This window comes from Penicillium paradoxum (assembly GCF_028828445.1).
Source record: "Penicillium paradoxum strain IBT 22861 chromosome Unknown utg000005l_segment0_segment0, whole genome shotgun sequence".
NCBI classification, from domain to species: Eukaryota; Fungi; Ascomycota; class Eurotiomycetes; order Eurotiales; family Aspergillaceae; genus Penicillium; species Penicillium paradoxum.
In genome coordinates, this window is record NW_026643183.1 from 1,043,543 (window position 1) to 1,065,990 (window position 22,448).

General features: G+C 49.1%; 11 protein-coding genes across 11 annotated transcripts; 6 read left to right on the forward strand and 5 right to left on the reverse strand.

Annotated features, from left to right (window-relative positions):
- Positions 1-1,950: 1,950 nt before the first annotated feature.
- On the forward strand, positions 1,951-2,148 carry N7457_005413 (uncharacterized protein; the record flags this gene model as incomplete). The annotated part of the gene is made up of 1 exon (XM_057176458.1): positions 1,951-2,148. One exon carries the CDS (start codon positions 1,951-1,953, stop codon positions 2,146-2,148), a length of 198 nt encoding a protein of 65 aa, XP_057030760.1.
- A 1,297-nt stretch (positions 2,149-3,445) lies between these two features.
- On the forward strand, positions 3,446-5,254 carry N7457_005414 (sugar porter family MFS transporter; the record flags this gene model as incomplete). Its single annotated transcript, XM_057176459.1, has 3 exons — positions 3,446-3,659; positions 3,710-3,825; positions 3,893-5,254. The coding sequence occupies 3 exons, from the start codon at positions 3,446-3,448 to the stop codon at positions 5,252-5,254; spliced, it is 1,692 nt and encodes a 563-aa protein (XP_057030761.1).
- Positions 5,255-5,535: 281 nt separating this feature from the next.
- On the reverse strand, positions 5,536-6,519 carry N7457_005415 (NAD(P)-dependent oxidoreductase; the record flags this gene model as incomplete). Its single annotated transcript, XM_057176460.1, has 2 exons — positions 5,536-6,426; positions 6,472-6,519. The coding sequence occupies 2 exons, from the start codon at positions 6,517-6,519 to the stop codon at positions 5,536-5,538; spliced, it is 939 nt and encodes a 312-aa protein (XP_057030762.1).
- Positions 6,520-6,943: 424 nt separating this feature from the next.
- On the reverse strand, positions 6,944-9,451 carry N7457_005416 (uncharacterized protein; the record flags this gene model as incomplete). Its single annotated transcript, XM_057176461.1, has 4 exons — positions 6,944-7,742; positions 7,866-8,684; positions 8,743-8,906; positions 8,966-9,451. 4 exons carry the CDS (start codon positions 9,449-9,451, stop codon positions 6,944-6,946), a joined length of 2,268 nt encoding a protein of 755 aa, XP_057030763.1.
- A 593-nt stretch (positions 9,452-10,044) lies between these two features.
- N7457_005417 (putative DSBA family oxidoreductase) lies at positions 10,045-11,022 on the reverse strand (the record flags this gene model as incomplete). The annotated part of the gene is made up of 6 exons (XM_057176462.1): positions 10,045-10,123; positions 10,178-10,494; positions 10,553-10,680; positions 10,748-10,788; positions 10,839-10,917; positions 10,989-11,022. The coding sequence occupies 6 exons, from the start codon at positions 11,020-11,022 to the stop codon at positions 10,045-10,047; spliced, it is 678 nt and encodes a 225-aa protein (XP_057030764.1).
- Positions 11,023-11,580: 558 nt separating this feature from the next.
- Positions 11,581-12,772, forward strand: N7457_005418 (MBL fold metallo-hydrolase; the record flags this gene model as incomplete). The annotated part of the gene is made up of 3 exons (XM_057176463.1): positions 11,581-11,930; positions 11,994-12,134; positions 12,193-12,772. The coding sequence occupies 3 exons, from the start codon at positions 11,581-11,583 to the stop codon at positions 12,770-12,772; spliced, it is 1,071 nt and encodes a 356-aa protein (XP_057030765.1).
- Positions 12,773-12,883: 111 nt separating this feature from the next.
- Positions 12,884-14,023, reverse strand: N7457_005419 (uncharacterized protein; the record flags this gene model as incomplete). Its single annotated transcript, XM_057176464.1, has 4 exons — positions 12,884-13,002; positions 13,048-13,449; positions 13,513-13,891; positions 13,976-14,023. 4 exons carry the CDS (start codon positions 14,021-14,023, stop codon positions 12,884-12,886), a joined length of 948 nt encoding a protein of 315 aa, XP_057030766.1.
- A 656-nt stretch (positions 14,024-14,679) lies between these two features.
- On the forward strand, positions 14,680-15,944 carry N7457_005420 (UDP-glucose:hexose-1-phosphate uridylyltransferase; the record flags this gene model as incomplete). The annotated part of the gene is made up of 3 exons (XM_057176465.1): positions 14,680-14,777; positions 14,840-15,024; positions 15,073-15,944. 3 exons carry the CDS (start codon positions 14,680-14,682, stop codon positions 15,942-15,944), a joined length of 1,155 nt encoding a protein of 384 aa, XP_057030767.1.
- Positions 15,945-16,192: 248 nt separating this feature from the next.
- Positions 16,193-16,711, reverse strand: N7457_005421 (Erg28 family protein; the record flags this gene model as incomplete). The annotated part of the gene is made up of 2 exons (XM_057176466.1): positions 16,193-16,537; positions 16,649-16,711. 2 exons carry the CDS (start codon positions 16,709-16,711, stop codon positions 16,193-16,195), a joined length of 408 nt encoding a protein of 135 aa, XP_057030768.1.
- Positions 16,712-17,072: 361 nt separating this feature from the next.
- Positions 17,073-18,291, forward strand: N7457_005422 (ketoreductase; the record flags this gene model as incomplete). The annotated part of the gene is made up of 2 exons (XM_057176467.1): positions 17,073-17,363; positions 17,428-18,291. Coding segments are annotated over 2 exons (1,155 nt in total), but the record flags the coding sequence as incomplete, so codon positions are not given.
- A 916-nt stretch (positions 18,292-19,207) lies between these two features.
- On the forward strand, positions 19,208-19,960 carry N7457_005423 (putative flavoprotein; the record flags this gene model as incomplete). The annotated part of the gene is made up of 1 exon (XM_057176468.1): positions 19,208-19,960. One exon carries the CDS (start codon positions 19,208-19,210, stop codon positions 19,958-19,960), a length of 753 nt encoding a protein of 250 aa, XP_057030770.1.
- Between the last annotated feature and the right edge of the window lie 2,488 nt (positions 19,961-22,448).

The following is a 22,448-nucleotide window of genomic DNA, read 5'->3' on the forward strand; positions in this document are numbered from 1 at the left end:
TTCGGGACTTGGGTCTGTACATGTCATGCATGGAGGAACCTTTTGTCTCTTCAGTGTCTTCTGCATTATTAATAAGCCTTCTCGTATGCAATTCTTCAGGCAGGTGTAGCATTATAAACAGTAACCTTAACCTTGAAACATCATCCCCTGGCAACAGACAGAGACTGAGGTGGATCCCTGTAATGTCTCACCAGTCCCTAGAGGTCTGGATGCCCTGGTGGTCTTCACAAAAGTCTCCAGACCGGTGGCCTGACAGTTGATAAAAGCGAAAGAATGTTTCGCCAGTCATAAGATTTCTCCTCTTGTCCGTTCCAGGATAGCCCGGTTTCTGTGTACAACATAGGACAACCTCGGAAACCAAAAGACTGAATCAATACACGCGCAGCATGCGAAAGAACAAGCAATCATTTGGAGTTGGCACATGTTTGTACCTGGTTTGTCCGAAAGAAGGAAACCCTTCGGAAGGGTAGGCAGTACCATCAAATCAAACTTTTAAGCATACAATCAAACTCAATGCCATGTTCTGGGATGAATATACGACATAGAGGCTCCCACTCTAGGTTGATAGGTATGAACAGCATATAGAGTTCCGAGGCGAACATGTATAATAACCATAGTATAGATCGAACTCAGCAGACTGAGATCCAGTATTCAGTAGTAAGTGGCCTTTAAGCGCAGACTTAGGGGTTGACATCCAGCCCCATAAGACAAGCATCGCAAACAAATAAGGGTGAAGACAGACCCCTTACAATCTCCCTTATAGCGGTGTGACAGCCATATGTCGGCTACCAACCGCACACCCGGATACATGTGCAGAAGAACCATGGTATGTTGCATATATCAATGGGGAAAGCGCGATTTTCCGAGCCGATTCCCGATGAAGGAGAAGGATGGGGACGCTGAGTATTGTCACCCGCATAATGGAGTCGTTGCATTCCATAGTGGAGGGGAGAAGACGGGGTTCCCTATTTAGGATGTTGTATGCTGGATACATAGTACGTTATGTTGTATGTTGTACATAACTACAACATGTATTGTATCTGATAGACGTCATTGTGGTTGTCTGCAGGGCCACTTTCGCACTATTATATACTAACTACTCCGTATACCCTGCATGTGGATTAGTGGTCAATGTTGATTCAATCTACTATTACCAAAAGCTATTATGTATTTCATTGACCTTTTCCTCATCCCCCCCTAATGATAGTGATATACATACTAGGCTTGCATGGAGCTACGTGTGCTGTGATGAAGATCTGATATTCTGACGTAAGGTCTATGGCATACCTAACCCCTCACGCAGGATTTTGTTGAAAAGGTATCGGTGTATAAGATGCACATGGGCAGTGTACACGGTTATCAAAGGGCAATTTCTCTGTCTCAGGGTCCAATTTGGTTGCTTCCTAGACACCCATTGCGAAGTACACCCATTCAGAAGACAGGTGGAGATTGTTACACCCGGTCGATTTCATCGACAGATTTGCCGGATAGGCTGTTCATCATACAACCCGCACGTCTCCTACCCGGGGCTGCCCGACGAACCTGGACCGATTCAGTGTAGCATAAGAAAACTCAGCTCACACAGGCAGAGGTGCCAGTGATAACGGAAACCCGACGCTGATTGGCCCATTGTCTATCTTTTGCCTCCTCCCTATTTTTCAGTTTGGGCTAGCCCAAGGAGGTTTAGGGCTATGATCCACATAAGACCTACCTTCTTTGGATTTTTTTGTACAGCTCTAGAGCGCTTAGGTGGTCTGACCTTTTAGTCATTATCATTAGCCCTTAAAGTCAGAGTTTTTCCCAGGAGGTTCACCGTCGAAAGAGCTTAATAATAGTGGGCCTGACTCTTGGAAGGATGCTTGCAACAGGGATAGCGGACATGTGGCCGATAACAGACATACCAATGGGTGGCAAAACAAACAAACATAGAAACATAGGAATGCTTCTAGAATGGAGCATTCTGATCCTAAGGTTAACATGGATACTCCGTACATTCCAGAGGTTATACATGCCAAGATGTTTTCGGCATTGCAGTCGGCTTTGACCGAGGATCCCGACTCGGGATCGCAATCGGCTCGGTCAGGTATCGGGATTGACAAAGCGCAACAGGCACTCGGTGTGCCGATTGAGAAGGTGTGGATCCCGTAGACAGCCCAACCGATCATAAATCTCTGCGCGGGAGTCGACCGAAGCCTCACCGGCAGTGGGTCTGATCAGGGCTGACAGTCCAGCTTCATGCTTATCAGCATCTTCCGTGTCGCTGGCATCAGCTCCATGAGGATATAAAATGGGACTGCATCCCTCCAGCGTTTTCATGGCCCCTTTTGCCCATCACTTGGTCTAAAGTTGCAATCAGCCATTTTGATATTCCAAGCCAAGCTTTTTGGTATATGATCAGCGCTCTATGACCGGTTCGGGTAGAGTGCATAGTCCACGCCTCTGACCCACTTGTTAAACAGAATTCTCAGTATTTTGATTGACTGCCTTTTATTTTTTGTCTCTCTTTTTTAACTTGTTTGCGCCTTCTTTTTTTGGAATCCACCTGGTTTCAGTTGCCATTTTCGTGTACGTGTAGAGTCGCGAAATTAATCCGAAATCTCTGCATAATTGTCCAATCTATACCCTGTACCTGGATCCTCTTCACGAAAACACCGTCGGCACAGAAACCCGTCCCATCACCTAGTTTATTATGTCACGTTCTTTTGTCTGAGTGATTATTCGTGTACTCCGTAGCTTGCAGAGCTACAGTTCATATCATGGTCACCATTACGTAGAAGTATCCGTTTATCCGCCATCAAACCAGCCGATTCTAGTACCCACGCCATCCTTGGCCAGGCACTGCACTCTCATTCGTACATTTGTACTCCGTACCTAGGACCCAGCTCACTGACTCTCGAACTTTTCTAGAAGGTGGCAAGAAGGTCGGGTGATCAGCCAGCTTTTTGGTTACATGCTTCGATCGTACACTGCATGCATTGTATAGTTGCCGGTTTATCCTGAGCATCATGACTATGCTGCACACAGGTCCCTAGGTATTCTGTGTATGCATGCAAGAATTCCAAGAGAGTATAGATCAACAATAAGCAATGTCATGGACGGTTTCGCGTGGACACATTCCGAATACCGTACCTGGGTAGATCGGTGTCTCCCCCCTTGCTCCACTAAAAGGAACCCTCTAAACACGGAGTACATGGCGCTAGAGCCAATTGCCCATGGAGTACTGAAATTTACAACCCCATTTCAGCGAGGAAACTAGAAAACGTGGGACACTAGATCCGGGCCCCCGTTTTTTCAGGCCATGGTACCCCAAGGGGACGAGACGGCAACCACAACGGAATCCATTTGACTATTTAGACCCATTCCTTTCCCTGCTTTTTTTTTCTTTCCCCATCACATCTTCACATATTCTTTGTCACTTCTGGTTACATTCGTGGATCAATCGATCATGGGTGTCTCTTCCTTTATGGACAAGATGAAGCCTGGAAAGGCCGAATCTGTTTTCTCTTCCCAGGCTGCGACGCCTGCTCGTGCGGACTCTACCTCTGCCGAGAAAGATAACCTTACGCTCGATGACAGCCCTGTCAAGTACCTGACCTGGCGATCCTTCATCCTGGGTCTGTGTGTCTCCATGGGTGGTTTCATTTTCGGATATGCTACAGGTATGTGTCGCACAGCCTTGCCACTATGAATGTAACGCTAATGACTCTAGGTCAAATCGCGGGTTTCACTACCATGGAGGACTTCAAGCAGCGTTTCGCGGAGCACAATGCCGCCACTGATCAATATGTCTTCAGTAACGTTCGCAACGGTTTAATTGTTGGCCTGGTATGTCCAATGTTGATGCATTATCCCCCATGCCGTCATATCCACATGCTAACTATAAATCCTCCAGCTGTCTATCGGAACCATGATTGGTGCCCTGGTTGCTGCCCCCATTGCGGACCGCATTGGCCGCAAGTTCTCCATCTCTTTCTGGGCCCTGATTCACATCGTCGGTATCATTGTGCAGATTGCTACCACCGACAAGTGGTACCAGATTGCCATCGGCCGTTGGGTCGCCGGTCTGGGTGTCGGTGCGCTTTCCAGCGTCGTCCCCATGTACCAGTCTGAGTCCGCTCCCCGCCAGGTCCGTGGTGCCATGGTCAGTGCTTTCCAGCTCTTCGTCGCCTTCGGTATCTTCATCTCCTACATTGTCAACTTCGGCACCGAGAGACTCAAGACTGATGCCTCGTGGCGCATCACCATGGGCATTGGATTTGCCTGGCCCCTGATCCTCGGTATCGGTACTCTCTTCCTGCCCGAGTCTCCTCGCTTCGCCTACCGCCACGGTCGTACCGAAGAGGCCCACGATGTCATGTGCAAGCTCTATGGTGTTCCCCACAACCACCGCGTTGTTGCCCAAGAGATGGCCGATATGAAGCAAAAGCTTGAGGAAGAAATGGCCAGCGGCGAGGCTCCCTGGCAAGAGGTTTTCACCGGTCCCCGCATGTTCCACCGTATCATGCTCGGTATCGCTCTCCAGTCCTTGCAGCAGCTGACTGGTGCCAACTTCATCTTCTACTACGGAACTAGCATTTTCGATGGTATCGGTCTGGACAACTCCTACGTCACTTCCATCATTCTGGGCGCTGTCAACTTCGGTATGACCCTCCCCGGTCTGTACATTGTCGAGCACTACGGTCGCCGCAAGTGTTTGATGTACGGTGCTGGCTGGATGTTCATCTGCTTCATGATCTGGGCCTCCGTTGGTCACGAGATCATCAACGTCAACCCTGCTTCGCACTCTGCCGGTATTGCTATGATCGTCTTCACTTGTTTCTTCATTGTCGGATTCGCCACCACCTGGGGTCCCATCGTCTGGGCCATCTGTGGTGAGATGTATCCCTTCAAGTACCGCGCTGTCTGCATGGGTATTGCTACTGCTGCCAACTGGACCTGGAACTTCCTGATCTCGTTCTTCACCCCCTTCATTGACGGTGCTATCGACTTCCGCTACGGCTATGTCTTCGCCGCCTGCTGCTTCGCCGCCGTCCTGGTTGTCTTCTTCTTCGTCAACGAGACTCAGGGTCGTACCCTCGAGGAGGTCGACACCATGTACGTTCTCCACGTCAAGCCCTGGAAGTCCTCCAGCTGGACTCCTTCCCCCGGTCTTGTGGACGACCTGCACCGGGGTTCCATTGGAGCTGCCAAGGAGGGCGAGGCCGGTGCTAGCCAGCACCAGCACCATGACGAGTCCAGCGAGATTCGCGAGTAATGTAATAATGGCTCAAAGGATAGCGCCGATTGGCGTATCGCTTTTTCCCCTGCGTTTTTCAAAAATTTCTGTGTTCATAATTACCTGAGGGCTACTTTACCTGATTAGTTGCGTCTCCACGATATCCTTAAGGAGACCATGATTTAATAGCATCAAAGCATGCATTGCTTTGTCAATATTCTCTTGTCCAAACGTTTGTAGATCGTCTTTGCTAGTCTCATTACAAGACTCTATTTGATGGATCCTCGCTCCATTAATTAAACAAAATTCGGTGGAGAGACTCACTGGTTCTCAAACTCCATCCCGGCTCCCTTCCTCACAGCTCCATAAACAGCAGCGATATCTCCCTTCTCTCCCTTCTCAGCTTTAACATCCCGCAACAGCTCATCCGTAACCTCAACATTCCGCATCCGCAATCCCCCCTCCCTCGCAATCCCAGAAGCATGTCGCAAATCCTTCCTCGCCAGATCGACCGCAAAAAGCGGCTCCTCCCTCTGATAATAATCCCCACTCGTCATCCGCTCCGCATAATTGGCAAACGGACCCGGCGCAAAAAGCCCCAACCATTCCTTCAACGGCCCAACCCCAAGCCCCGACGCCTCAGCTGCAACAAGCGACTCCGCCAACACCCCAACCGTATTCAGAATAAACGTGTTCCCTAGGACCTTCAGCGTAGCCGCCTTCCCCACATCAATATCCGCTCCACTCCCCCCAGCCAAATCAATCGTCTTCTTCGCAACAACCCCATCAAAGAACCCCGCCACCTTCTCAATCGCTTCCCGCTTCCCCGCCGGAACCACTATCATCTGCCCCGCATCCGCCATATTCGGCGCCCCGAATACCGGACACGCCACGAACCCTGCCCCCCGCGCCTCGAGCGCTTTCTCGACTCGCCGCGATGTGTCCGGGTGCACGGTCGAGCAGTCCACGAAGGTCTTACCGCTGAGATCGGCGGGTGTGTCTAGGATGGCGGAGACGATGGCGTCGAGGGCTGCGTCGTCCCCGACGCAGGTGAAGATCACGTCGGACTTGGTTACGGCTTCGGGGATTGTGCCTGCGACTTGCGCGTTGGGGAGTTTTGCGGCGTGGGTCGTTGCGCGTGCGGCTGTGCGGTTGTACAGCAGGATCGGGCCGCGCTGGGGCCCTTTTTTGGCGATGTTGAGACTCATGCCCTGGGCGGTTGTTAGTTGTGATTGCATTGGGGGTTGGTGACTTACTCGGCCGATGTTGCCGAGGCCGATCCAGGCGACGCGGGGTTTGGACATTGTTGCTTTGGATTGCTGTTCGGAGGAGTTGGGGTGCAATTGTGAGATGTAGAAATGTAGAGAATGAGTATGGGAGTTGTCAGTGGGACTTGGATTTTGTGGGGTAGACGTGGGGAAGGATTAGGACTTAGCCGGGGCGTGGGGATGTTCGGAGTGAATCGGTTTGGGAGGTTCGATTTGTGTAGAGCTTACTGTTCGGCGGGGTTGTCAATACTGTCTGGTAATTGCCTCATCGCCTGCGTACGTACATGTAGTGAGTCATTATGTCCGAAGGTCGAGATTCTTATCCCCGAGCGTTGAGACTTCGGAGGATGCTACGAGCTGTTTCTTGCGTGACCTGATTGAATCCATGTTTGTACAGAATAATATTGAACAAGCTATCGACACATCGAGGGATCTATCTAACAAAAGTACATGTAAGTATTTACTGGTATTCCCTCCACTGTTCAGCCTCATCAACATGTTCCGACGTGAAGCTACAGTGCCCTATAGGACCATCGACCACAACCGCACCCCACCTCACAGGCAAACGAGACATGTCTGTATTCTCGTTTTCCGATTCCAGTTCATCATCCCGATGCTTCCCGGGACAATTAGGATCGAACCTCGGATGACAAGCAGCAGCAATGGCCAAGCTACAACTCCCCGCCACTGGCATAGCCGACTTAAACCGGCGGAAACCAAGCCCTACAAGGTAGAAGAACATGACGCCTCCGACGATGATCGAGATCATCATTGCAAGAGGCGAGAAGCCACAGGTGGTCAGGTCCCGCCCCGGATCACGCACCATATCGGCATCAAAGGCCTCAATCCCGACCATGAAAATGCTTTGTGAAATGAGCCAGTGGAGCACGCCTGAGAATACCAAAAGAGGCGCTGAATAGCGGTAAGGGATGGAGAGGAATTTCTTGCTTTGCTGGGATCGTTGGCGGTTGTTTGAGACGCGGAGGCCCTTGTGGCGGATGGCGTAGGTGCTCCATTCGGCGGCGAGGGTCATTGCGGTTAATACGGAGTTGAAGGCGAAGTAGATGAAGGAGAAAATAAGTTGTGGGGCATTGGCGATGATCACGTTTGGTAGGAGTGTGTTTGGCCAGTGGTTGCCTTTTATTAGGGTGTCGGCGAGGATGGCGCCCAGTTCTTGTTTCCAGATATCGATTCCTTCTTCTATATTTGCCAATGCGAATACTAAGAGGCAAATAGATGTAGTAATGGAAACGACCAAGCTGGTAAGGGTACTTAGTGCATGTAATCAAAAGAAAAAGAAAAAGAAAAAGAAAAGGAAAAGGAAAAGGAAAAGGAAAAGGAAAAGGAAAAAGAATGAAGCTAGTACAAAGCGTCTGACTTACAGCGAGATACTGGATGTCCACCGGGTATTGGAGACTGCCGAGCCCCATCGCCTTCGCCTTTTCGGGAAGACCTCTGGCATAGAGTCTTTGAGTAACATTGAGTCCCAATATTTTACTTCTCGATGGGTGAGAAGACAGTACCCTTGAGAGTGTGGATCTGGACGGCGGAGGAAAGAAGCAATAGCATCGCCAATGGTCAATAGAGGCGTGTCGGCTATCATGAGCCACATATACAGCAAGATGGCAGATTTGACGACATTGAAGCCGACAACTATCAGCGTCAGAGGCAGCGAATACTGTAGCTTACAGTACTGGGGCGCTTTCTGAGCAAGACAAGAATCCACCTTGTAGGGGACATCGTCAACCATCCAATCGCCATTTTCGATGCGGTCTCGTGCCAGAGGAATGTAAGAGCTTGTGCAGAAGTTCTCGGATTTCCAAGCGTAGGTACATATCCACTCGTACGGGCCACCATCTGGACCATGCTCGTTTTCTAGGGGATTGAACACGTGTTGGGTATCGACAAAGGTGTATGTGTTGTTGTTTTCCATAGCTGAGTTTATTAAGAGTAGTTTGTTGTATGTGGATTGGTAGGTCTTCCCGAACGCATTGAGGCAGTCGTTGTTACTCAGGGGCGTCACTGCCTTAGACCCGTTTTGTGCTGCGTAAAAAAGGCCTTGCAGTGAGTGATTTTTGCGTGGCGTTATGTCTGTTCCTGTCAAGTTCAAATCTGGCCAGTCCTTTTCTGCCAATGATCCACTGCCAGCAAAGACATCGTAGGCAGAAACTGCGGTTGTTTGGTATATTGCAGAATTGTAACTATACCGTCAGTTAGGAAGACACCATGAAGATAAGCACAAGAAAAGGAATTCCCTACATCAAATGGAAGGGAAGCGAGGAAAACGCTAGACATAGCCACAATACTGAGCGTCCTTTGGAGACCCGAAACAGATTTCGCACACTAGGCACTCCGATGTCTAGCCATCGTCCAGCTTTATGTGCTTTGTCAATCACTTGTCTTGTTGGGGCAGCCAGACATTGCTAGTAAAATATGTTAGCTTGCGACTCAAGCATATGGACTATACATAACCATCTCATACCATTCCATAGTTGCTGGCACTAAGCAGAGAAGTACTCAACAAGTTAATCAGTAGATGAAGCCCAACGCCCAAATGATGTACTTTCTCGCAGTCGCCTTCATATAAAACTGTGTTTCGGCCGTGATGTTTGCCAAGCTCATTATACTCCACCTGATATTGATGAGAGTAACGCTCAATATCCTTTTTCTGGGGATTCGCAGCAGTGTAGATCAGGAAGCCCACATTGAAGAATAACACGACCAAGCTTGCCAAGAAGGCCATAAGAATGGTGAACTTCCAGCCTTCGAGTCGTGCATTGCCTCGGCGAGCTGGCGCGCGTCGCGCGGATTTCAGTGAAGCCCGGGCATTGAAGGACCTTTGCTCTGAATCTGTTGCTGAATCTTCGTCCCAAACATGCGGGATGGTTATAAGTGAATCTGCGCTCTGGGACCCATGGGAGACTGGCAGTAACTCAATTTCACTCTGCAAGGCCCTCCTATTCGACATCCTACCGTACGAGCCATCTGCCCCAGATGTCTCGAGGCCGTTTCGTGGGGAGGCAGGAGTGGCTATAGGTGAATGTGGGCATTGGAAGAGTTTGAAATGTCACGCTAACACGCGGAACGCATGGGATGTGCCTCGACACTAGTGGCTAGGTCGTCACGGGGCAGCGTTTGGGGGCCGGAACTTGAGAAATTCGCTCCAAACGCGGTAAAGCGTCAGGGGCTTGCAGCATATGCGGATAAAACAATTAAGCTAGCCTATCGGATGAATCAGAATAAATCAAAGAAGCAAGATGGGCGAACATCAAGCCCCGCTGCTGTCGGTATGTATTAGTGTATCCTGTTAAGACTGTGCGTTGAAATCGTGACACTTATTCTCTTGGCATCTTGCCATCGTCACTATGGCCACAATTATACAATTGGAGTCGACCATGGCCAAGAAATTGTGATATTGTTGCATATGACAGAGTTATTGAAGAAATACGCGGAAATGATAGATCTAGGAATATTCCTGAATATGGTGCGCGAGCTATGTAAGGTGAACCCACAACCTTGAACCATCAAGCCGAGCTGGCACCTCGAACTATTCTACACAATCTAAAGTTTCGCCTTCTCCTTCTCAATAATAGCAACATCTTGGAATGGCAAACCGAGGTACATCCACATGTACGCGAACCTGCCACAAATAATCAGCATCCATTCATCCTGCAAAATACCACACCAGACTCACCGATCACTACCAAAGAATGGCTCTTCTTTGCCTTCGGCGTTTCGCACCCAGAACCAAGGCGCCCCATAGGCACCTTTGTCAAGTGCGATCTGCGTGTTTGCTGTCAAAGCCTGCTTGATTTCCGGGCTCGACGCCGCGGCAAGGACCTCCTTAATTTCCGAATCAGTGTACCCATTACTCTGGAGTACCTCGGCTAGTTTCTCAGGCTTGCTGACGTCGATGCCCTTGTAGTACATGGACTCCCACAGCGAGAGGAAGGTTGTTTCATACTTCTCGCGTGGGAAGGTACTTTTGATGTAGATCATGCATCGTTGAGGCTACTTGGTCAATAATAGCTCGGTGTAGAAAAAAATAAAGAAATAGAAAGATACTCACCAAGATTGACAGAATCGGGAAGAAATCTGGCGTTGTGATCTGTGGAACTCCGAAGTACTTACATGCGCGCTCCGAGTCGAATTTGCCATACGCTGCTTTGGCGGGAAGTGTCCAAGGAGGCTTGTTTCCTATTCACATTATCAGCCATCGCGACATAAATTGATTTAACAAAATCCACGAGTATGTAGTTTGTACCTGAAGCCACATTGATACCGCCCAAGAAGACCGGGTGGAATCTGTTTGGCAATTAGTGCACGCCCGGTGTTAAACCAAGGAATATGCGTACTCAATCTCGACGTCATGCGACTCTAGTGCTTTGCGATTCTTCCTTAGGTAAAGCGCCGCATAGTACGAGTATGGCGATACTATCGCCGTGGTGGTCAGCGAATGGGATCCACGGGGCGGTTAAAGGGGTGGAAACTGGAGGCTTACATACCGCAGTCGAGGTAGGCGTCAATCTTGCCAGACATAACGAATATCTATCGCAGATTAATGGGAAAATATTGTAATCGTACCAGTAAAGTGTGCGCAATCAGCGCTCGAAGATGAGTTGATCAAGTCGTATATAGGCAGCGTGGAGGCTGGGGAAGGCCGAGGTGGAGATGGACCGAGGCCCCGATGATGAGTGATCATTCCCTTTTTTTCCTCGATATGTCAACATTCGGTCTCATCGACTCTTATATTGACCTGTCTGCGGTGTAAATTAAGTTGATGAGAATCATTTAATTCATTGCAATAGAGTTGTGCACAAAATGAGATTATGATGGATATTTTGGATGCTAATGCTTGTCTTGCGCGCACTCGTATAGCTACATAATATATGGACCATAACAAGGCTAGACCTTCAGTCTATTGCGAGCCAGTTACGCCTTTCAAGCTCACGAATCACGAGAATGGTGAAATCCCACAACCCCGCACCCCGCGAACATGAAAATCACGATGGCCATCGTCTGTCATGACTGCAGTCCCATCAGTGTTTATCCGAAATTTTCAAATAGCTGGAGTAAGCGAACACGCTAGATACAACCATGGCAGGTCCTATCTTCGACGTGCCCCGGGGCACCCAAAGTGTCCAGGTCCGCATTATAGATACCACGGTGAGAATGAACAGGTTCCCGTTGAAATTCCTCATGGAGCCCCCAATGGAAGGAATGACATATATGCCTGAGATTCCAGCATGGTCTTTCCTAATTGAGCACCACTCAGGTCAAAAGCTCCTCTTTGATCTCGGGTTGCCACGGGACTTGCTCGCATTTTCGCCATTTGTGCAGCAGATACTTGAGCAAGTAAAGGCAGAAATCTCAGTCGAAGAAGAGGTCATCGATATTCTGGAGAAAAATGGAATTGCAGCAGATCAAATCTCGGGTATAATTTGGAGGTAAGTTGTGATCCCTGTCAAACGTGAGAGTGTGCAATGGGGATTAACCGACATGCTCGGTAGCCATTGGCATTGGGATCATATTGGCGATCCCTCACGCTTCCCGTCCTCAACTGAGTTAATCGTCGGTCCTGGTTTCAAGAATGAGTTTGGTCCGGGCTACCCGTCAATCCCTGATTCCCCAGTGCGCGAGAGTGATTTTGCGTAAGTTCCAAAATACCACAGCCAATCTGCTAATACGCAGAGCTAACACTATGAATAGTGGTAGGAACTTGCGCGAGATCGACTTTACAAACGCACGGAAGACGGGCCAGTTCCGCGCCTTTGACTTTTTCGGCGATGGCTCTTTCTATTTGATGGACACACCAGGTCATGCCGTGGGCCATTTGAGTGCGCTGGCACGCACGACTACCAACCCGGATACTTTTATCTTCATGGGAGGTGATTTGTGCCACCATGGTGGTGAAATTAGACCCTCAAAACATATGCATCTTCCTTCTGATATTCCCGCTGCAATTCCAGCTGCTATCCTACCTTGCCCTGGGGTCCAAGCCTATGAGCAGCTGTTGGTCCGTCGGAGCGGCTCTGTTGATAAACCGTTCTTTTCTCCAAGTCCTATGGTTGGCTCCATTACTGAGGAAACTATTCGGACGATTGAGAAAGCACAAGAGGCGGACGCAGAGAGTAATATCTGGTTTATTCATGCACATGATGCGAGCTTGCTTGGACGTGTCGATGTATTCCCACTGCCGGCAAATTCTTGGAAGGAGAAGGATTGGCGCAGGGAAACTCTCTGGGCTTTTCTTCGAGACTTTGACGTGGCCATTGAAGCAGAAAGATAGAGCAGTGCTTGGTGTGTCTATTGTTCTAATCTTGCTTCTCTCAGATATGTAAAAATATACCATCGACTATGTATCAGTATATGCCACCAGGGATAGAATTTATGAGAATACTCAAGCTAGTAGAGCTGGAGTTGGAGCCCCAATTACAATTGCATTGCTTTGATGCATTTCCTGTTCCTCCTTTGCCTGCTCAACAACTAGCAGCAAGCGCGTGGAGCGGATGTGGAGTTCTATTGAGTCAACACGCGATCCCCTTCGCAAGAGTGGAGACTCACCTTCCAGAATCACTTCATATCCCACCCAAGCATTATCATCCCGGTCATCTTGATGTATCAATATAGGGAAAGATGGATTCCACGCCTTGGGTCGCACGCGCATTTTCAACCCAACGGTCTTGCCAGTGTCCACCCATAGTATATCATCCGATGATGACGACACCGAAACATTCGCAGAGCCCTCTTCCCGGGCAGTCTCGGTAGCCTTCTCCATCTTCCTACTTTGACGATGCAGCCAGTCTCTCCACAATCGAACAAACCCATCTTCAATAGTTGACGCAGACAACAATAATGAGGTCCCTGGCCTGACCTGCACTAGATTGGCAACCACACACAGCTGCGAGAAATCCTCATATCCATCTATTGTGAATTCACGGATGACTGCGCTTTCTTTCTCAGCGCCTCGGTTCCCATTCATGTCAGCACGTATGAACCCCACCACCCCCGGCAATAGAAGCATCCTACCTTGCGACAATCCTAAATGTGCATTATCCCCCCGCTGCTCATCTTCTTCATCTCTGCTTGCCTCCGGTCGAAAGCGTGAGTATAATCCCGTTACTCTACCCAGTTGTTGGGCGGTGTTGACATCCTCATATAACGAACCCGCTCCATCATGACGGTCAGTTAGTCCATCTGTTCCAAGGTATTTGCAGAAGACGTGTGGCTCTGTAAGCTTGGAGCTAGGATGAAAGCATTCCAATAATAGAGTGTACTCCTTGAGTGGAGTGCTCAGGAGTAGACGGTAATGGAGTATTCTTAGGACTAGTGCGTGGAATCGGTGGTTGACGGATATGAGTGGGAGAAGTTCTCGGGTTGAGAAGTCTGATAGAGTTTCGACAAATACCTATTGGGAACTTTAGATCCATACAGCATACGATATAAACCTGGGGTATGCTCTGCTTGGCAAGACTGAGTTGGGTGGTCGTACCTCGTTGGGGAGGGAGTCCAGGGATACTGCGGGTTTGGCGGGGCTCATGGTGATTAATGATTCAATGCACCAATTGCGATGTAAGATGGGACTATGGATGGTAACTAGTATATTGCGATGACCAGAGAATGTAACATGAGACAATAACAAGTAGTGCCTGTAAGTTGTACTGTGTTGGTCCCTGGCAGATAGAGCGATAAGTGACGTCACATGGCTGCGGGCATAAATTCCCTCTTTGGGAGTGGGAGTCCACAATGTGGGACACGGGGTTTCTGAGTGGCCGCCTACCGGCTAATTGCGGCTTTGAACTGCCTCTCTCGGCTGACGACAGGCCAAATATCCCGGCAGCGCGCGTTTCCCCGGAAAACTGACTGCGGGATGCCGACCGATGCCCGTACGGCTCACCGAGAAAAGACGGAGATGACAGCGCCAAGATGTTCTATATCGATATACTGCTGAATGAGTTCCCGATATTAGCCTAGATATGAACCAGGCAACATGGGCACATCAACAAATTAATATCTTATATTACCTGGGTCTCGCTTAACGGGGAGTTGTAACCTGGCGCATCGTCCTCCGGAAACCCCGCGCCCCTCCCCACCCTTGGCTATTTACCCATGGCCTGAAGTTTTTTTCCTTCTCTTTTTTGACCTTCCCTTTCTCCTCCAAGGTACTCTTTCCTGTGATCATTGCAATCGTTAATCATGGAAAACGTACTCGACGACATCTCCCACAGGAGATATAACCCACTCCGTGGCTCCTCGATCTTGGTTTCTCCCCACCGAACTAAGCGTCCCTGGCAGTGAGTACCGCCAAGATCGGAAAATGTTGCGCAACACAATAGCTAATTAAACAATCAATCAGAGGAGCGCAGGAGAGCCCCTCCAAGACTACCCTGCCCGACTACGACCCTAAATGCTACCTCTGTCCCGGAAACGAGCGCGCCCAGGGCGATACCAACCCCAAATATGACAGCACTTTCGTATTCGTGAACGATTACAGCGCTGTGAAAGAAGAACAAGCGGCATATGAGCCCTCAAATCAGGATGGTATGTGTGATTCACCAAGCGCATTCGCACCACGCTCACAATTCTTAGAACTTGAATCGCGCTTCCTCAAAGCCGAACCCGTAACTGGCAAGTGCTACGTACTGACCTTCTCATCCGCGCACAACCTTACCCTCGCCGACCTTGCGCCGCGCGAGATCGTGCCCGTGATCGACGCCTGGACAGAGATCTACACCGCGCACCTGTCCCCCACATCCCCGCTCGTGAAGAACGCACCGGCAACAACATTGCAGCCAAGCTCGCACTCAACCAACGTGACCAAGCCTAAGGAGCAGTACCGCTACATGCAGATCTTCGAGAACAAGGGTGCAGCTATGGGATGCTCGAACCCTCACCCACACGGACAAGTGTGGACGACAAGCTCGATGCCCGAAGAGCCTGCGGCCGAAATGGTGCAGCTGACCAAGTACCGACAGCAGCACGGCGGCAGCCACATGCTGGAGGACTACGCTGCGCTGGAAAGCCGCAAGCAGGAGCGTGTGGTGTTCGAGAATGAGGCGTTCCTGGTCGTGTGCCCGTGGTGGGCGACGTGGCCGTTTGAGACGATGATTGTCAGCCGTACTCATAAGCGTGCGCTGGTTGATTTGTCTGAAGCCGATAAGATGTTGCTCGCCGAGGCGATTGCGGAGACGACCCGTCGCTATGATAATCTCTTCGAGACGCACTTCCCTTACAGTATGGGTATTCACCAGGCTCCTCTTGATGGAACTCCCGAGGAGATTGAGGCTTCTTACTTGCACTTGCACTTCTACCCGCCTCTGCTGCGCAGCGCGACTGTGCGCAAGTTCTTGGTTGGTTATGAGCTCATGGCTGAGCCTCAGCGTGATATCACTCCCGAGCAAGCTGCTGCCAAGCTGCGGGCTTGTGGTGGTGAGCTGTACAGGAAGAAGATTGATTCATGAAGGATCACCAAATCAAGGAGTAAACAAACAAAAATTTATATACCAGGTTGGACTACGGTTATAGTTCTACCAGAATTTGAAACAGCATTGAAATCCACACGTATAAATTATATTTTCCAGAAGTGATAAGTTATATTCGAGGGTTAATATGCAATGTCCAATTCCTCCATTGGCAGCGACCCCCGTGATTTTATTGAGTTTAATTGGTAGAAAAGCCTCGAGCTATCCTTCCTTGCAGGTCGGTATATTTAACCCAAGTACGCGTCACGCTGGTTGAACATCATAGCGATCGAGCATGAGGCAACAATCAGGGGGCTCACAAAGCGGCCCTTGAGCGAGGCATTGCCGAAGATGAGCTCGCCAACGAAGTGTGTCAGCGCAATGGCGTAGGTCCACATGGCAAGGTCGTATGCGACAGGGTTGTCCATGTTGTAAGCGGCAGTCATGCGAATGACCGCAGAGAGGAAGGTCCAGGTTCCGAAGACGCGGCCGGAAAGCGGGCTTGCGGGGACTTTGCCATTGCTGTAGAGTTGGGAAGTGTATTCTGGCGAGACATAGGCTTGCACGCTGTTAAGAGCGGAGACTACCGAGACCTAAAACAAGAGGTTTATGGTTAGTTAGGTTGTAGAATGGGAAGATGTAGTAGCTAGGGGTGCGGAGTGGGCGTGTTGTTGGCCTCCGGGGTGGAGCGGGCATAGACTTACGAAGACGAGCCATTTGGGCAAGATGCCCTCGTATTGGGGGAGATAGGTAAGGAGTTGAGACATTTTGGGAAGATCTTGTGTTCTTGATCTGAAGGAAATGGTTGCGCTGACTTGAGGGAGGCCAGGCACGGGTTATGGATTTATGGAATGGGTTGCCTTATTATCTGGCAGAAAACTAGTGTACTGGACGATGTACCTCCACCTGCCCATGTTGTGTTTAGATGAAAATTGTGCTACAAAGACTGCTCTTCTCAGTGATAATCCGAGGATTTTACATGGAAATATCCAAAATAGCATGTAATGAAATACATAGTATATAGAGAGATCATTGTATACACAGAAGAGCAAGGACAGACCATAGATACTAATTTGGGAGGCGGAGAGGAGGGCGGTAAGGCCATTGACCAATGAGATAAAGGACTAGGCCGCCCGTAGCCGAGGATGTTTTGAACTGGCGTTGAGCCTCCCCAACAAGAGTCGCTGGTCTACTTTTTTTTTCTTCCTGTCACAGGCTTTTCCGTACAGGCGTTTTCTATTCGATATGGATTTGTCAAAGCATATTGGATGCCTCTCGCAATGGCCAGCCCATATCGCCCCAGGCCTGCCTACTTATGGAGCGCTGTTCCTCCTGGCGACTGGTGGGCTGGTTATTGCCTACAAGGTCTGGACGTTCGTGCGGGTGCTTCTTAGCCTGTTCGTGCTTCCCGGCAAACCGGTAAGCAAATTGAAATATAGCAATTTCATCAATGGAATTGATGCTAACAAGAAGGATTCAATAGCTCCGCTCGTTCGGTCCCCCTGGTAGCTGGGCCGTGGTGACAGGCGCCTCGGATGGCCTGGGCAAGGAATTCGCGCTGCAATTGGCAAAGTCAAAGTTCAACGTCGTTCTCGTATCCCGCACAGCTTCGAAGCTCGCAGCTCTGTCGGAGGACATCGCCAAGCAGTTCCCCCAGGTACAGACCAAGACGCTGGCAATGGATTTCTCGCGCAATGCCGATGCCGACTACGAGGCCCTGAACGAACTTGTCTCCCAGCTCGACGTCTCGGTGCTGGTCAACAATGTTGGCCTGAGCCACTCCATTCCCGTTCCATTCGCGCAGACCCCCGCCGCAGAGATGGCCGATATCGTCACAATCAACTGCACCGGTACCCTGCGTGTCACCCAGCTTATCGTTCCTGGCATGATGCAGCGCCGTCGCGGTTTGATTCTGACTATGGGCTCCTTCGGCGGTCTCCTCCCCACTCCCTTCCTTGCCACTTACTCCGGCAGCAAGGCTTTCCTGCAGCACTGGTCCACCGCTCTTGGCGGCGAGCTAGCCCCCTATGGCATTGATGTTGAACTTGTTCAAGCCTACCTGATTACCTCTGCCATGTCCAAGATCCGTCGTGCCTCCGCCTCTATCCCCACTCCTCGCGCTTTCGTTCGCTCTGTTCTCTCGAAGATCGGTCGCAGTGGTGGCTCGCCTTCCTACGCTTACAGCTCGTCCCCTTACTGGAGCCATGGTATTATGGCTTGGTTCTTGACTTCTGTTGTCGGAACCATGGGCGAGTTCGTTCTCGGACAGAACAAGTCTATGCACGAGAGCATCCGCAAGCGCGCTCTGCGCAAGGCTGAGCGTGAGAATGCCAAGAAAAGCACTTAAATTGCTCGATTCGCCGCTATGTGGAGCACAGGGAACATGCTCCGAGGGCTGTTCTTTTCTCCTCGGGGGTGATTGATGTATTATTCGAAATGTATGATGGATTGGAATGGGAAATGTACTACCGGCTATTAATACAAGAAAAAATGACAATTATAACCTGAACTGTTTATTTGAGGTTTGTTTGATAAGACCATTAGCATTGATGGCCACAGATCATTGATTCAATCCCCCAATTGTACACTGTCTGCATTGTCTGCGTCTGAGAAAGCGTCATACGTGCTCACTTGCCGCACGTACAAGTTTCTGACGTACATGTATGCACATGTGCATCTATCGAAATGGCGCGTGGGCAACGACGGCTAAATGCAGCCCGAACATGGGCACCCCCTGCAGCCTGGCCTTGTTTAATAATTCGACGTCCCTAACAACATAGAGCGCTCATGATTATCGCATCCATATGACCCACAGTAATCATGATCCATTGCGCCATAAGAAAAGCTCATCTCGTGTTCTAGCTCATTCATGGTCAACATGGCATACAACATGGTATAGTTTTGGAACACAAACTTGCCGGATGCTTGTTATAAAATCAAGGCTCTTCTCAACAAGACAACCATCGATCCCTCAGTCATCTTCCCCAGTTGCTGAACATGCAACTGATTTTCTTTCTCTAGAAGGATACTCTAAATGGTCAATCCTGCCCGATAGGTACATTCCTCACTTGGGAATGTACTGACCTTGTGCACACTGAGCCTTGGGGAGTAGCGTCAAGGGCAGAATCCTTATCTTATCGTACACCCCGCTTCTCACGATCTCAACAATCCAACCTCGAGAGCTTCGACGTAGTGTCTATGACGACCTGTGAATGACCTCGTACAGCTAAGCTTCGCCCAGCAAAGCTGCCCACATACCAATGATGCCTCAAATGACCGAATCCGGCGGCATTGATGACGCCCTAAGCACCGAACCAACACCCACTGGAGACCGCGTTCACCTCCTGCTTGCTGCAACAGGCTCAGTCGCGACAATCAAAATATCCAACATCATCACCGCTCTCACCCCTCACATTCCCAAGCTCTCAATAAGAGTCATACTCACGACCAAAGCCCAACAATTTCTAGCTGGCCAGTCCGCCGAGCAGCCCACCGTCTCTTCCCTACTCTCCCTGCCCGGCGTGGAAGCCGTCTATGACGATGACGCCGAGTGGGGACCAGAGCCCTGGCGCCGTGGTGTTGACATTTTGCATATTTCTCTCCGACGCTGGGCTGATATCCTCGTCATTGCTCCTCTTTCTGCGAACACTCTCGCCAAGCTCGCCAACGGGATCAGCGATAACCTATTGACGTCGGTGTGTCGGGCTTGGGATACAGATGGTCAGGTTGACGGTAAAAAGAAACGGATTGTGGTTGCTCCGGCCATGAATACGGCTATGTGGCGGCATCCGGTAACGGCTCAGCACATCCGGGTGCTAGAGCAGGACTGGGGCGTGAAGAAAGATGAAAAGACTGGTGAGGAGACTGGTTGGTTTGAGGTTTTACACCCGCAGTCGTCAAAGATCTTGGCTTGTGGAGATGTAGGGAGTGGTGCTATGCTGGAATGGACGGAGATAGTCAAGATCATCGAAGAGCGGTTAGGGTTGAGTGGTCATACTTCAGGCCACAGTAATTGAAAAATTTCCGTGTTTATTTCCCTTTGATTGTGGTCAATATATCATGCTTTAGACGTATTATTCAAGGCTGTTGGTAAATAAGTGTGGAGAATCGTCGTCACTGTGCATCAGTTCATTGACTCGTTCGTCCATACCGTGATGATGCTAGTAACCAAGAACGTCCACAATGTGACTCAGGTAGTGACGGGAAAAAAAGAAGGAAGAAAAGCCAGGCGTGATGAGAATCTACCCGTGGAATTAAAATCACAGGAATGAAAACTGCAGAGTGCAATGTGAAGACGAATCTGATGATCTATGCCAATTCTCCTTCTCTCAGGGTTTTAGGTACAGGTGATGATGATAAGGACGATGAGTTTATTTGCCCAATATGGCTGACTTTGCACACGTACTGTTATTTGGATAGCGTCCTAAAGCCTGTTTTGGCAACAATTGATGATAGTGGTGCATCCCCAGTATACAAATTCATCCTGCAGACTAGTCCTCGTGTCGTCCATGGGGGATCCCCATGGATACTATAGGACTTTCCACTTGAAGGATAACGTCACAAACCCGCTGGCAGTACAAAGAAGACAAAAGAAAATGTAAAGAAAGTCAACCCGTGAAGGGCCATATAGACATGTCTGGCGTTCTCCCTTGGGTGATGTTATACATAAGCGATGAGAAGAGTAGTGGGATTTTAAAGAACTAAAACTGAGCCTATGAACAAAGCCCTATGTATTTATTAATTGTTACTAGTTAATGGTAGGATAGAATGACAAGAATAATTTTCCCTTACGCCTAGTGATACACGACGCTCCAGATGACGCCACTAATGTTCAACTGATCGGTTGAATTTTATCCTTTCCAGTATATAAGCGCTATTATCTTGACAGAAAATTCGACTCACTTACTCCGAGAATCTATATTCGCCGATCAACACCGTGGGAGGAATTGCAACACTCGAAGCCTGTTCTGCGGAAGCAAACGCATGCCAACAAGAGCCTTAGACTGTCAAATTGTCCGAAGTCATCGTGATATATTCGGTTGCTCATATGGGTCCGGAAATTATCTAGCTCACTAAGATATGGGATATGAATGAATGTGAGAAGGGTTTCTAGATCTTCCCGTTGATTCTAAACCGGAGTAGCAGTTATGAACCAACGTCTGTTTGCTGATATTGCATTGACAGCAGCGGATTTTTAGGTGAAATTTGTGCGTATATCATGTGCTAGATGTCGGGGATCAGTTCTTTATGCAATGGAAACTAAGAGGAATGCAAGAGCTTTATACCACCATCTAGAACAACAACTTAGAAAAGGTCTATGCGGTGCGAAAGACCATTACCACAATAAAACTCCGATTTGAATATGCTATACAGTGTCGAGACCACATATTTCTGCTCCAGGGTCAACTCCAGGGTCAAGAAGTGGGAATTACATGACTGGCCACGATATCTGCATACTATGAGAATCCCTGAATCAACCCTCCTTCATAAATACCATTTATTGAAATCAATAGAAAGCGATTGATAGTTATTTCTTGTGTATCTCATATCTCATCAAGCCATTGATCCATGAGTGCTTCTACTATCAGCAATCAATAGAACTTGGATAAGGAAATATCATCGGAAGCGACGATAATCAAGGTTGATTTCGACTGTTGTCTAAATAAAGTGGAAGATCCAGTTGTCGATATCGTAGCTAGAGCTGCTTCCGTACTTTGAGGAGTGTTAATCATTGTCGCAAAGGTCGTCAGTGGATTTCTAAGACCCATCTCATCTGCAAGAATTCCACCAAACGAGCATAGGAGTGCGTCTGAAGAGACGAAACCAGTACGAGCTAGGAAACTACCCACGTGTTTGATAGAGTATGATCCCCAAAGGCCGATATTTCCACTCTACCTACCGTCATTTGGAACTTTTCGGCTACAAGACCTATTCAATTGAAGGCTGTGAACGATATTTTTAGACGAACTTTGCCGACTCTTTAGAGGTCCTTCAGTTGTGGGAAATGTTCAAGTTGACAAGTCCTTTCATCTTATTTATCAACGATGCGTAAATCACAAAGCATCTCGACCGCGGAAGAATACTAACGGACTGAATATGCTCTTGACTACAAAAGAGTATTGGAGCCTCATTTCAAAGCTCAGCATTGACATCGCAAATTTGCTTTAACATGAGTGCCGCGCGAGAAAACAAGAAAACACGCCCGTGTGATGATAGCATACAGATCAGAAGCACACTTCACTTCATATGAGTATTTCAGGTTGATTGATCCCTTCCACCTGTTCAATCTCTTCTGATAAAACGAACGTCGGAGGTTTGTTTCTTGAATTGTTCGAGTACCAAGATAGAGAACGTATCTTCAAGCACAACTGGTCCCTGATTTAGCACGACACGAGAGGGAAAGCGCTCGAACGAGACACCGAGTCACCGAGTCACCGAATTCAGATCATAGCAAGATTTTAGCCTATACACGAGTGATAATGTGGTATTGAAATCAGTTACAAG